The sequence below is a fragment of the Crocodylus siamensis genome, chromosome 6 (assembly GCF_052110815.1).
Source record: "Crocodylus siamensis isolate JL-2025a chromosome 6, ASM5211081v1, whole genome shotgun sequence".
Taxonomy (NCBI): domain Eukaryota; kingdom Metazoa; phylum Chordata; order Crocodylia; family Crocodylidae; genus Crocodylus; species Crocodylus siamensis.
In genome coordinates, this window is record NC_143400.1 from 3,609,683 (window position 1) to 3,622,423 (window position 12,741).

The following is a 12,741-nucleotide window of genomic DNA, read 5'->3' on the forward strand; positions in this document are numbered from 1 at the left end:
AGCAACAAGGTCAAACAAGGTCTCAAAGTCAGCATTCCTGCTGACAACTGGGAGAACCTTGCCCACCACCGCCCAGTTTGGAGAAGCCAGGTCAAGGCTGGTGCAGTCACTGTGGAGAGCCATTGGAGAGACTAGGCTGAGGCCTGCAGGCGAGCCAGGAAGCAGTGTGTGCTTCGACCTCGATCTGACGAGTAGACCTGTAGCCACGTGGGAAGGCTTGCTGCTCACACATTGGGTTCTTCTCACACACCACTGCCAAGCACCACTGACTGACTGACTTTGTTGCATCTTCTTTCATTGTCAAGATGTTGGATGGCCATCTCGGTATCTGGCCATCTCTTTTGGAGCCCTGTTAAGAGCTTGGCCTTAGTGGCTTCCTGTCCCAAGGAATTCCTCAGTCTAATCACTTGCTACCTAACAAGGTGTTTCCTTTTATTGGTGCTAAGTTTTTCCACCTTGTAATTTAACTGAATATTCTGTTGGATATGAGTTGGGAGGTGGGGAATTAACTGATGTGATCCAATGCAACTAACATTGGCTCCAGAAGTGACCCCATCCCAGCTGTGAATTGTCTGAACCTTGTGGCTTAATATGTTGTTTGTTCTCTAAATACAGAATTTAGCATGTAGGGCTCATTGCAGGCTCTAGCCATGCCTCATGCACTCTCCCTTCTGCCCTCCTTCAGGTGACTGCTGGCTCCTAGCTGCCATTGCATCCCTCACCTTGAATGAGAACATCCTCCACCGGGTGGTCCCTCATGGGCAGAGCTTCCAAAATGGATATGGTGGCATCTTCCACTTCCAGGTAAGATCTCCAGAGACTGCAGCCTGGTCTAGCCTCACACCGTGGCCCTATCTCACGTCTTTTCCTTCTCCCCAGGAAACTCCCCCTGCCATAACCACATCTTTTTTTCTCCACAATTTCTGAAGTTAAGGCTAGCATGCTTCTTGCTTTCCTACCAAAGCTTAATATTTCATCCCTCCCTGCCTGCAGAACCCTGGGGCTACTTCTGATCCAGTAGCTGTTAAACATGCTAATTAATGCAATGCAATCGTGAAACCTAACAGAAACTCCCCTTTTGTACTATACATTATTCTCAGGCACACATTCTTCACTCAGTCTCCTTTGAGTACCAGTTGTCAGGTATTACAGGGTGGACTGGACCTTTAAGGCAAGGTGGGTTAGACCTGCTCATACTTTGTTGTGCAATGGGTTTGAGTGTGCATTGGTGGTTGGGTTGGGATCAGAAGTCATATGATGTGAACCTGGTTTCACAGAAGAATGGAAGTTTTGGGCAAGGAAAGAGTGCCAGGCTGTCAGAAAAGATCCAGGGAGCTGAGAGAGAGAGCTGGGACTGATGGAGGAAGAATGGAGAGACCTAACAGAGATGATACCTATTGAGGGTTTAAGGCTCGTTAATCTCTATATGGAGTGGTGGCCTTTGAGTCCATAGGCCAAACTGTTGAGCACCTATGGGGTTAGCTGAGCACATCAGTTGGCACAAATCCAGAGCAAGTCGAACGACTGCCTTCTGGAGCTGCAGCATACACCTTAACTGCCATACATCACAAGCTCAATTGCTGCTGAGCAATCCACATCTCAAAGCTGACTGGTTGTGGGAGGAAGGAAATTACATTGCTGTGGTTACAGAGGAAGTGGCTTAACCTGGCCAGGGTGCCCTTTACACTAGCGCTCTTTCAGACCAGTTCAGTTTCAAGCACTCTGGTGTGAAACTGGTATAACTGAAATGATGCAATTCTTAGTTTGCCTGCAAGTATGTGTGGGGCAAAGATGCCGGGCTGAAATCCCACGTATTTATGGGAATAAGTTATGTCCATATGCCTTGCCCTATATTCCAGCCCTGTAAGGATCCCCATAACAAACCCAGAAAGACACTGTTTAGTTTAGGTATGATTTTTACACTAAACTTGTCACGACTGCTTGTCACTGCTGTACCCTGCTGGTGCAGTGCTGGGGTCTTCAGTGATGAATTCTTAGCCGTCACCTTTGAGCTGCAACTCTGAATCTCCCCCTTCATGAAGAATTCAACCTTGGTGTTATTATCTTTCCTTGTTATCTTGCTTTATTGGTTGCCGTGACTCCCAGGGGTGTTGGCAGTATGCATGAATGGTTAGTGGAAAGAAAATCTATTCAAGCCAAGCAGAAGGCAGGGCAGAACAGCACCCCAGAGACTAACTGGGTCAGAGAGGCATAAGCTTCTGTAGGTGACAGCTTACTTGTTTATGATAACCCCTTGGCTCACCCAGTGTTGTTGCACACCCATGGGGTAACGCCCGAGGCATGGTTCATTCCTGGGGTAAGCAGAGCTGACTCATAACTTGGAACAGTCAAACACGTGTCAGGATGGTCCAAGCACCTTGCTTCAATGCAGGGGGTTGGACTAGAACAAGGGTTGGCAACCCCTGGCGTGCATAGCATGCCAGGCTGTTTTGCATGGCTTGCCAGTCAGCCTGGGCTCTAGGCTGCTGCAGCAGGCAACTGGCAGGCTGCAAACAGCTGCAGTGGGGTCTGGAGCTCCAGCACCGGCTTCGTAGCAGTGGCTGCACGTGCACCCTGGGGAACACGGTGTAACCCCAGCCCCTTTCCTGACATCTGCTCAGAGATGCACATGCACCCACTGCCAGCAACAAGGTTCAGGCCCCTCGTTGGTCCCCCACTGTCTGCCTCTGGTATGCTAAGTTGAAGAGTGGGTAGAGGTTGGGGTGTTTTTGGCACTCTGGCCAAAAACATTGCCAACCCCTGGACTAGAAGATCTCTTGTGGTCTTTTCTACGCTATTTTGCTCAGGGTGGAGCCAGTCTGGGAAATGAGGGAGGAGAGGGTGGGACTGGATGAAAGACAGACTCTAAGGAAGTGAGAGGGACCTGATAAAGAGAACTGTGACCATTAGATAGTCAGGCTCTGCACTGTAGGCAGGGGCAGATTAAGAATTGTTGGGGGCCCTGGGCTCAAGGAGTCTTGGGCTCAGAGAAAGATTGTGTTGACAACCATTCATAATTGAAAATTGCCAATATCAAGCACCCTCCGCGTGTGCCCCTTGCAGGAATGCGCTGGCATTGTACCTCTCTTTCTATAGCAAAGATAACACAGACCCTCCAGTAGCCAACAGTGTGCAGTTGGCATTGCCTGCCCTGACTCAGCTGTGCCTGCAGAAATGCAGCAGAAGTGGTAGCTGCCAAGTTGCTGGGGCCTTTTGCAGCACGGGTCCAGCCTGGTTGGGGGGCACGTGACCTGCTGCTACTGGCCAGAGTGCAGGTGGAGCCCCCTCTGTGGGGGTCTGTGCTGTGCCCTGCCTGCCCTTGGAGAGGCATGGCAGGACTGGTGCAGTTGCACCCCCGCGTTCCAGGGGGTGTGGGCATGGCAGTCCTGGCTCGGCAGTGGCCATTGCTCCTGCCAAGAGCTCTCTAGGGCCTCCACCAAACGGAGCCCCTGGCACTGGCCAGCTCTTCCCACAGTGCCCTCATAGGCGCCGCCCCAACCTGTCCACATGTGAACCCCAAGCTGGAGCGGGAGATTTTTCCCAGGGGGCCTCTGATTGGCAAGGGTCTCTGGGCCCAGGCCCCATGGACTGTGTGTTAACCTGCTTCAGACTGTAGGCAATCCTTTCCTTTTTTCTCTCATTCTTCTTGCTCTTCATCTGTTGAGCCTTTGGGCTCTTCAGTCCAGGGACAGCACCTTTCCTGTCTGTCTGCCCAGTATCTAGCTCCCTTGGGGTGCTTTGAGATTCTTTCAAGGGTGTCAGGGGCTGCCATACCATGTTAGCATTGTTGGGTTTACAAACATGATTCACAAAGTAAGCCCAGAGATTTCACATAGAAATCTATAGTTGTGGTCTTTCTGAGTTCTTTGTCATAGAAAAAGTGTCCCATTATTTTTCTGCAGTTAACAGAGTGACAATTAAGAGCTGGGATTTTCCAAGGGGCGGTTCCGGTCTGTCCCGGGGTGCCTTGAGTCTAAAAAGGTTGTGGACCACTGATCTCGCACAACAGAGCTCTGGTCCCGGCTGGAACAGCTGGGTGCTGCTGTAACCATATAGCACTAGGAGCCAGGATCGGGTTTGGATCCCAGCTCCCAAAATGACTAGGGCTTAAAGAAGTAACTCACAGGGAACTGATCCAAACAGAAATGGAGAGGTGACTTGGTGTATAAGTTCCTTCGCTTGGGTAGTGGAGGGATGTTTGTTCTGGCAGACAAAGGCAGATCAAGAGCAAAAGCCAGGCAAACAAAATCGCAAATAAAGCACCAGTCCGTAGCAGCCAGGTTGAGCAATGATCAGACCGCTCCCAGGGGAAGCAGTGAATTCTTCCTCTCCCAGAAAGTTGCTTGCTTTTCATTTTGAAAACCTCATGAACAGATGCTTTAGTCTTAGGCAAATGATTATGTTCAATGTGGAGTAATGGGGAGAAGGTGGGGCCTGTATTATACAGCAGACCTCTGTATGCAAAGCATTTTGCAAGTATAAAATGCTACGTGTATTGACTCAGTTTCTGTCTTAATACCAGATCGTCCAGCCAAGGTGTGTTGAAACAAATCCCTATATTTAATATAAATAGAAATTCAATATGATGATACTGATATAACAAGATCACCTTAGAAAATGTCACAGCAGCATCCTGCCACAATAATTATGCCCCGTCTTGAAATTTCCACTTGTTAAATGGGGATGTAAACCTCTTACTAGCCTGTTCACATGCACTGGTAACAGAATAATTCTTCTCTAATTGTGTGGGGTAACAGTTCCTCCATGTCTTTAAATTATTTGAATGGTGTGCACCTGCTTCACTGGCTGCAAATTAGATGCCTGAGAAATACCTAAAATGGGTTGATTGATTTTTGCCTAAGATCACAGAGTGTCAGGGTCCTTGAATAAACTAAAAAGCAGACACCAGGCCTGCTGCCTTGCCTCCCATCAGACAAACTGCTGAAATGTTGTGGTACTTTTTGTAAGTGCCTCCTCCTATGCTGACTTCCTGCCCATATGGAACAAAGGCAGGCTGACTTCAGTGACAGGCCTGGCATCTGGGCAGCCTGGAACTGAACTGTTGTGGGGCTTTTTGTGCTGACTGTTAAAACTGATCTGGAGCGCAGCCAGTTTCTGTGGGCTGTGTTAGGCTGTTGTGAGGACTGAGCCGCACAGACATGCTGAAAAGTGAAGTAGCATCGATTAGGAGTCTCGCTGGGCAAGAAAGAGAGAAAGAGAAACTACACATTTAATTTTTGCCAATCAACTCTTTGGGAGAGTAGGCTCTTAAAAATAGAGAAAGCCTTGTGTGTTCACAAAAGCTATATATGCTTAGTGTTTTTAATAGTCGTGGTTATGGTGGTAGTAGCTAATGACCAACCATTGTGGGACCTGTTTTACTGGCATTGAACAAACACAGGGTAGCAGACAGTCTCTGCTTACCATGTAAATGCTGTATTTTCTCACATACAATGCACCCTGGATTATAATATGAGCTTTGTGTATGAAAGGCAGAGTAGAAAAAAAAAAGAGCTTTCCCTGTAGTCTGTCACTGAGTAGCATCAGCCAGGGAGCTAGCCCGCTCATTGTTTTGCTCCCTATAGACCGGTCCAGACTTTACTTCTGCTTTCCCTAGTAAGCAGAAGAAATTGCCCTTACAGTATTTCCTCAGATATGATGCACACTCCAATTTCTACCACCTAGTTTTTGGGGGGGAAAGTGGCACGTTGTATGGGAGAATGTGGTAGATGCACAGTAGGGGGAAGGGATGAGCACTCATGCAAGGCAGACAATGTGATGTCAGGCATTTCTTTCTGCTGGGTTTAGTTACAAAGGGATTAGCTTGGTGATTCTCAACCAGGGTGCCACAGCACCCCGGGGTACCTCAGAATCATGGACAATGAGGATTGGAGGGGACCTCAGGAGGTCATATCTAGCCCAGCCCCCTGCTCCAAGCAGGAGCAGGCCCAACTGCATCATCCCATGCAAGGCTTTGTCTAGCGGGGATTCAGTACCTCTAAGGATGGAGCTTCCACCACCTCTCTGGGTAACCTCGTCCAGTGCTTTACTACCCTCCTAGTGAGAAAGTTTTCCCTAATAAGTCACCTAAACTTCCTTCTGCAACTGGAGCCCTTTGCTCCTTGTCCTGTCATCTGCCACCACTGAGAACAGTCCAGCTCCTGCCTCTTTGGACCCACTCTTCAGGGAGCTGAAGGCTGCTATTCAGTCCCCCATGTCTTCTCTTCTCCAGACTAAAGAAGCCCGGTTCCCTCAGTTTCTCCTCACACGTCATGTCCCCCAGCCCCCTCACTATTTTTGTCGCCCTCCACTGGACTGTCTCCAATTTCTCCACATCCTTTTTGTAGTGGGGGACCCAAAACTGGACCTAGGACTCCAGATATGGCCTCCCTGGTGCTGAATAGAGGGGAAGAATCAGTTCCCTTGACTAGATGGCAACGCTCCTACTATGATCCTTTGATCTTTGTGATCCTTTCAAGGGTGTCACAGGGCACCATGCAATGTTAGTACTGTTAGGTGTGCAGATATAATTCCCAAGATAAACCCAGAGACTTCAAAGAGTAGTCCGAAGTTTTAAAATCATTCTGACCTGTTGTGGTCTTTCTGTGTTCATTGCCAAGGAAAATATTGCTCTATTTTCTTGTAGTCACAAATAAACCCAGTGAAAACTAAGAGCTGGCATTTTCCAAAGGCTGCCTCAAATCTAATGAGGGGTGACCTGAGTCTAAAACGAATTAGCTAAATGGGAAGAGAAGCAAAGAGGGCATGGAAAAGGGTGGAGAATTCTTGAGGTCAGGGCAAAGAAGGAAAGGGAGAAAAACTAACTTACTATCAAAACCATAGGGTTGGGAGAGCGCTCCAGAGTCATCTAGTCCAACCTCTTGCACACATGCAAGAGGGTCGCTGCTCCTCACCCATCCCAGGTAGATGCCTGTCCAGTCTCTGCTTAAAAACCTCCAAGGAAGGAAACGCCATAACTGCTCCAGGAAACCTGCCTGCCACCCCCGCCCCAAAACATCAAATTTCCAGATGAATGAGGAGCTCCAAGGGCCTTTTTGATGCAGCCCCATGCAGGGGCAGATCCAGGGGGTTGCAGCTGCACCCCCCTTAAATTACTGGACCACCTCAAGTTTAAAACCAGCTGCCTGGCAGTGGCAACAGCATTTCTATTCAGGCAGCCATGAGGGAGTCACTTGACTTCATGGCTCAGTATAATTTACCTGATTCCTTCTATACTCCTCTTTCCACAGGTGCTAATGACTCCCTCTCCTTTTTTAAAAATGGTTCCACTAATTAAGCTATTCTTCCTTTTGCAATGCTGCTGTCTGTTAGCAGCTTCTGGTAACCTAGCTCCCGTTTCACAAACCTTCAGACTGTTTTTAACTCCAGCTAAAAACCTTAACTCAGGTGTGAAAATAAACTTTCAGTGAAGCTCAAATTGGCAAGATTTTCTCAGTCTGAAAAAGAGCTCCATTTAATTCTGATGACTACAGGACTAAACATCTCATTATATTTGCCTAGTTTATTATGTTTCTATACATAATAGATGATATGGCAAATTAATGGATGTCCTAATGAAGTTATTTTTTTTTTTACTTTGATCTTAAATTGTCTAATATAGTCTTAGGCCCCTAACATATTATAGTGAAGCCTCTATTTTCTTTTTACCTAGACAAAAATACCATAGACTCATAGAAAATGAGGGTTGGAAGGGACCTCAGGAGGTCACATCTAGGCCAACCCCCAATATGTTGTGTTAAATGTGATGATACACCACACCACTTGCATCCCTGCCCCCCCCACTTTTTAAAATTGTAGATCTGCCTATGGCCCGGACTTGTTCTATAAGGTGCGTCTCTACCCTACTGTTGGCCTGAGATTCCCTGTCCCTTTAGCCCATTAACTAGAAGGCCACTGATCACATTTTTGCTTTGCAAACCTGAATGGGGGTAATGGCAACTGCTTTTGCGCATCAGCAGTAGCAGGTGAGCCTGGGCAGTTCCACAAATCTCTGTGCCTGGGAGCACTCAGGAAGTTGAACAAAAACCATGATCCTCATTGCTATAGCATCTGCATTCTTGACCCTCTAGGATGAATAGCTCTGGCTACAGCTTAGCTGGCAGTGTTTTTATCTGATCAGGGTCCATGTGCTTACACAGTGGTATGATGGTTATCCTTTCACAAAGGTTTTATCTTGTAAGAACCTCTCAGTAGTATTTTCCATGATGGTATAGATACAGTGCATACCGTTCTTCCCCTGGGGAGAAGCTGAGAGCCAGAGAATGAACCAGTGGCAATGCATAGGGGGTGCATGGGGGTACACGTTCAGCCCCTGAGAGTGCTGGTACACCCCTGACCAGTTGCGCTTCCCGCTTAGGCGATGAGCAGACAGGAGCACTGGTGCTGGCCAGGGCATGGGAGTGCCAGGTGTAGCGCTGTGGCCACTTCTGGGGGTGCTGTGGCTGCTTCCCAGTCAGCAATATTGGCCAGGGGGAACCCCCACCGTCCCCCATCGCTGGGGGGCATGTGCCCCCCCCCCCAAGGTGGCACCAGTCACCCATGCAATGAACCATGCAGGCTGGCTGTTAATGAGATGCCTTTCAGAAGTACTTTAAGGACAATGCTACAGTGATGAGGCTGATATAAAAAAACCCAGCTTGTTTCTCACGATCATTTTGCATCCATCTCCCTCTTTCTCCTCATTGCAGATCTGGCAGTTTGGGGAATGGGTGGATGTCGTGGTGGATGACTACCTCCCGACAAAGGACGGCAAGCTGCTTTTCGTGCACTCGGCAGAGGGTAATGAGTTCTGGAGTGCCCTGCTGGAGAAAGCTTACGCCAAGTAAGTAGGTTGGGGCATGTCCACTGCTGCTGTGTGTAAGCTTCTCTTGGCTGGTCAGTGTTTCTTAGGTAACCCAGGTGCATTTTGGGAATGGGAAAACTTTAACACTCTGCCTTCTTTTGTGTTCAGGGTGAATGGCTGCTATGAAGCCCTCTCCGGAGGAAGCACCTCAGAGGGATTTGAAGATTTCACTGGGGGCGTCACTGAATGGTATGAGCTTCGGAAACCCCCCAGAAACCTCTACGCGATCATTCTGAAAGCCTTGGAGAAGGGGTCCTTGCTTGGCTGCTCCATTGATGTGAGTTCTTGTTTTGTAGGGTCAGCACAATCCTTTTTGCAGAGATGCTAGGGAGGGGAGAGGAGAAGGGAGTAAATCTCAGGCTATCTGAATGTGTTTGGGGACTGCTCAGAGTCCCCAAGGGCCTCCCTGATCTAACAGTCTTTTGGCTGCCAGCCCTTTGGCAGGGTGCACTGCATTCCTCAGGCCCCTGCCACATCTTACATGTATTATGCAATGAACTGGTTAATCATGCAATAAATTAGACTGGTTACACATACAAAGTAAGACCGGTCACACGCGCAAAGTAATTATCAAGCCAGAAAAATGCCCATCCAGACTAAAAAAGAGCCAACCAGCTGTAAAAATTAGTCCCTGAAAAGGTGTAACTTTATAGCTGGTTTCTATCCAGCTTTAATTTGAATGTGTGGCAGGGCCCTCAGAAACAAAGTGATGCACCAAAGGAAAAAGACCAATACCCAGAAGACCACCACCAAAACCAGCTCCTAAGGTCATCTTGGCCCTCCAGCTCTACCAGGCCTTGCCATATTACTTCTGGGTATCATGTTGTTGGCAGGGTCCCCAGTAGGCTCTCAAATCCAAATTCATTTGAAAAAGGGAACCGTGTTCCAGAACGACTTTGAACCTTTGGAGACAAAGGCAGCATTCATCTTATGCTAAGTCACATCGGCACCATATCAGGATTCCCAAGGCCTCAAGTCACATTTCAGAAGCACTGCATTTCTAAAGAATGATAAATACAATCCCACATCTGATAATTCACTCCCCATCTAGAGGTTGGAGTCACTAGGCTACAGCATAATGATTCTCAAACAGGGTGCTGCGGCACTCTTGGATACCTTCAGATTGTTTCAAGGGTGCCACGCAATGCTAGCGCTGTTAGATGTGCAAATGCGATTCGCAAGATAAACGCAGGGATTTCAAATAAGAATTCAGTGTTGCAAACATCCTAACCTGTTGTGGTCTTGCTTTCTTCCATCGTCAAAAAACAAGAGAAAACCTAAGAGCTGGCAATTTCCAAGAGGTGCCTCAAGCCTAACAAAAAGTACCTTGAGTCTGGAAAAAAGTTGAGAACTGCTGCTATAGCATGTGCACAGAGTGCTCTGAAAAACCATCCTTCCTTCAGGCTGGGATTTTGCTTTGAGGTCTGACTCCTGGGGTCTCCCTGCCTTTGTCTCTAGATTTTTGGAAAATAGCTGCATCTAGTTTTTCAGCTCATATGGCAAAGGCACTTAAACTGCATGCAGAGGGAGACTTCTGGCATTCTGGGCCAGCCTGGACATATGTGCGCTCTGGTGAAAGGTGCTGACGTGCACTAGGATGCTGCCCTTAATCTAGACGTGTTTCAGGGTCTCCAGGCTGAGTGTCAAATGAGAGGCAGGATCAGTGGTCCAAGGCACTGATTCAAGGTGGCGTATCTGTTCTAGCCTGGCTCCAGGGTAGGAAGTGTTGAGCAGACAGCCGCTGCTTCCCTGCAAGTCCCGTATGAAGCCAAGGAACTCTCTCTGTGGTGTGAAGAAATCAGAATCAAGGAGAGGGTAGCCAACAGGCCACGAGTATCTGGGAATGAGTAATCCAACTGCAGGTGAGAGTCAGGGCTCCTAAAGGGATGAGCCCTGACTCTGTGTACGAGGCTGAATCATCCTGCTGTTATGAGCTGAGTTTTACACTCTGCGTAGAGGCCGAGCTTGAGTTTCCATCTGCTTTCCTCTTAGGCAGGGTGGCAAAAACCGCTGCTGCCTTGAACACTCATTCTTGTTGGCTTTTTTCATTTAGATTTCAAGCGTTCTTGACATGGAGTCTGTTACGTTCAAAAAACTGGTGAAGGGGCATGCCTACTCAGTCACGGGTGCCAAACAGGTAAAGTCTTCCTGTCTTAAATATTCTCTTAAGAGCTGCAAGGCAAGCAGTTGTTGTCCAGTAGTTTGAAGGCAAACAGTATCACCCTGGGTTCTGCTCTCAACTCTGTCTCCAGGTGACCTCGCAATGACTTTCCTGTGTGATGAGAATAATGATATGTCCCAATCCCAGAGCAGCAGGCTGTGGGTTGGAACAATGACTGTCTGAGAGTATGTTGGGGAAAACACTCATAAAAGATAATGCTTTATGTGGCAGCCAGGAAGGTTTTGCAGGCCCCTTGGAAGGAATCCTAATTGCTATTTATCATGAAGTCATCAGGCTTGGATGAAGTCAAACAGCAGAGGGGCGTATTCCTGCTTCGGTGCCCAACCTGAGCTGTTCCAGCAGATCCTAGTGGCATGTATGCACTTTGTTGCAAGATGGTTGCTTTGTAGGAAACAACCAGAGAACTTCCTGTATCTCTGTCTGATGTAACAGGGGACCATCAGCTAATGGCCTAATCTCACCCAACATGTGCTACTGTGCATGAGAAACAGTAGCCACCTTTCTCCCACACACTGTTTTAGCCACATGCCCATAGTATGGTTTTACAGATGTGTGCTGGGATAAAAAGATCATAACTCTGCAAGAAGCATCTTTGTGTTTCAACCAGCAACTAACTGGTTTAAGTTAACACTGCACAAATCAGAGCTAGGTACAGCCACTGTCTTCTTTTTTATAAAGTAATTCTGGGTGATCACTTAAAACAGTTTTTACCCTGGATAGTTATTTGTATGATCACATATGCTGCATAAATCCACATTTGTGTACTACTTGGTAACATTTTAGGAAGATCAAAGTTGATGTTATTTTTAGAGTTCCATTCACTTCAGAATGACTACAGGCAACCCCCGCTTAGCACTCTTAATTGGTTCGCAAAAAACAAGCATTAAGTGGAAATAGCATTAAGGGAAACTGAAAGTTTTTGACAAACCAAGATGGCAACCGTGAGCGTTATAACGAAACTCGCTGTGCTAAGTGGAATCAGGTATCAATGTAAAATGAGCGTTATAGTGAAATAGCGCTAAGCAAAACAGCGTTAAGTGGGGGTTGCCTGTACATGCATTCCCCACCACCCAGATCCCTGGAAACTTTCAAGGGCAGGCTAGACAGTCACTTGGCTGGGATGGTTTTATCAGGATGATCCTGCCTTGAGCTGGGGGCCGGACTAGATGACCTCATGAGGTCTCTTCCAGCCCTACTTTCCTATGATCCTAAGGTCATGAAACGAGTCTCGTCTGTTCTAAAACCCAGTGCTGTTCTACGTTTCCTTTCTAAACATCTTCTCGGAAATACGTTTGTATAATATTCAGACTTTATAATATTCATAAAAGTCCTTCAAAACAAACCCTTAAATGCTGGTCTGGTTTGCCTGACAATGCCTCTCAAAAACAATGTCTCCAGTAAGGTCAGACCCTTCCTAGCTTGAATTGTTTAGATCTGATTGCAGCCAGTAATGTCCCAAGAACCACTGTAACAGTCCTTACACAACAGCGTGCGGCAGTGTGTCTACGTGCAGACCTTGAGGATAAGAGCTGTTTTGCTGTGTGAACCATTTTTAGATTTGTTTTCTGTAGCATCCCTTGCAACAACAGCTGTGTTTTGCATGACACACTGCAGAATGCAAAGGCTGTTTTGCATTCAGAGTTTCTCACCCTTTCTTCCCCCTTCCTCATACCGCTTGTTATGCTTTTAAAAATAC

General features: G+C 47.4%; 1 protein-coding gene across 4 annotated transcripts in view; it reads left to right on the forward strand.

Annotated features, from left to right (window-relative positions):
* CAPN1 (calpain 1) overlaps window positions 1-12,741 on the forward strand; it is a 40,934-nt gene that overhangs the window by 16,449 nt on the left and 11,744 nt on the right. For all 4 annotated transcript variants that reach the window (XM_090054976.1, XM_090054977.1, XM_090054978.1 and 1 more), the window contains 4 exons: window positions 686-804; window positions 8,709-8,842; window positions 8,972-9,140; window positions 10,917-11,000. In XM_090054976.1, the coding sequence (XP_089911102.1) occupies window positions 686-804; window positions 8,709-8,842; window positions 8,972-9,140; window positions 10,917-11,000 (506 nt within the window). The remainder of the gene's footprint in view (window positions 1-685; window positions 805-8,708; window positions 8,843-8,971; window positions 9,141-10,916; window positions 11,001-12,741) is intronic.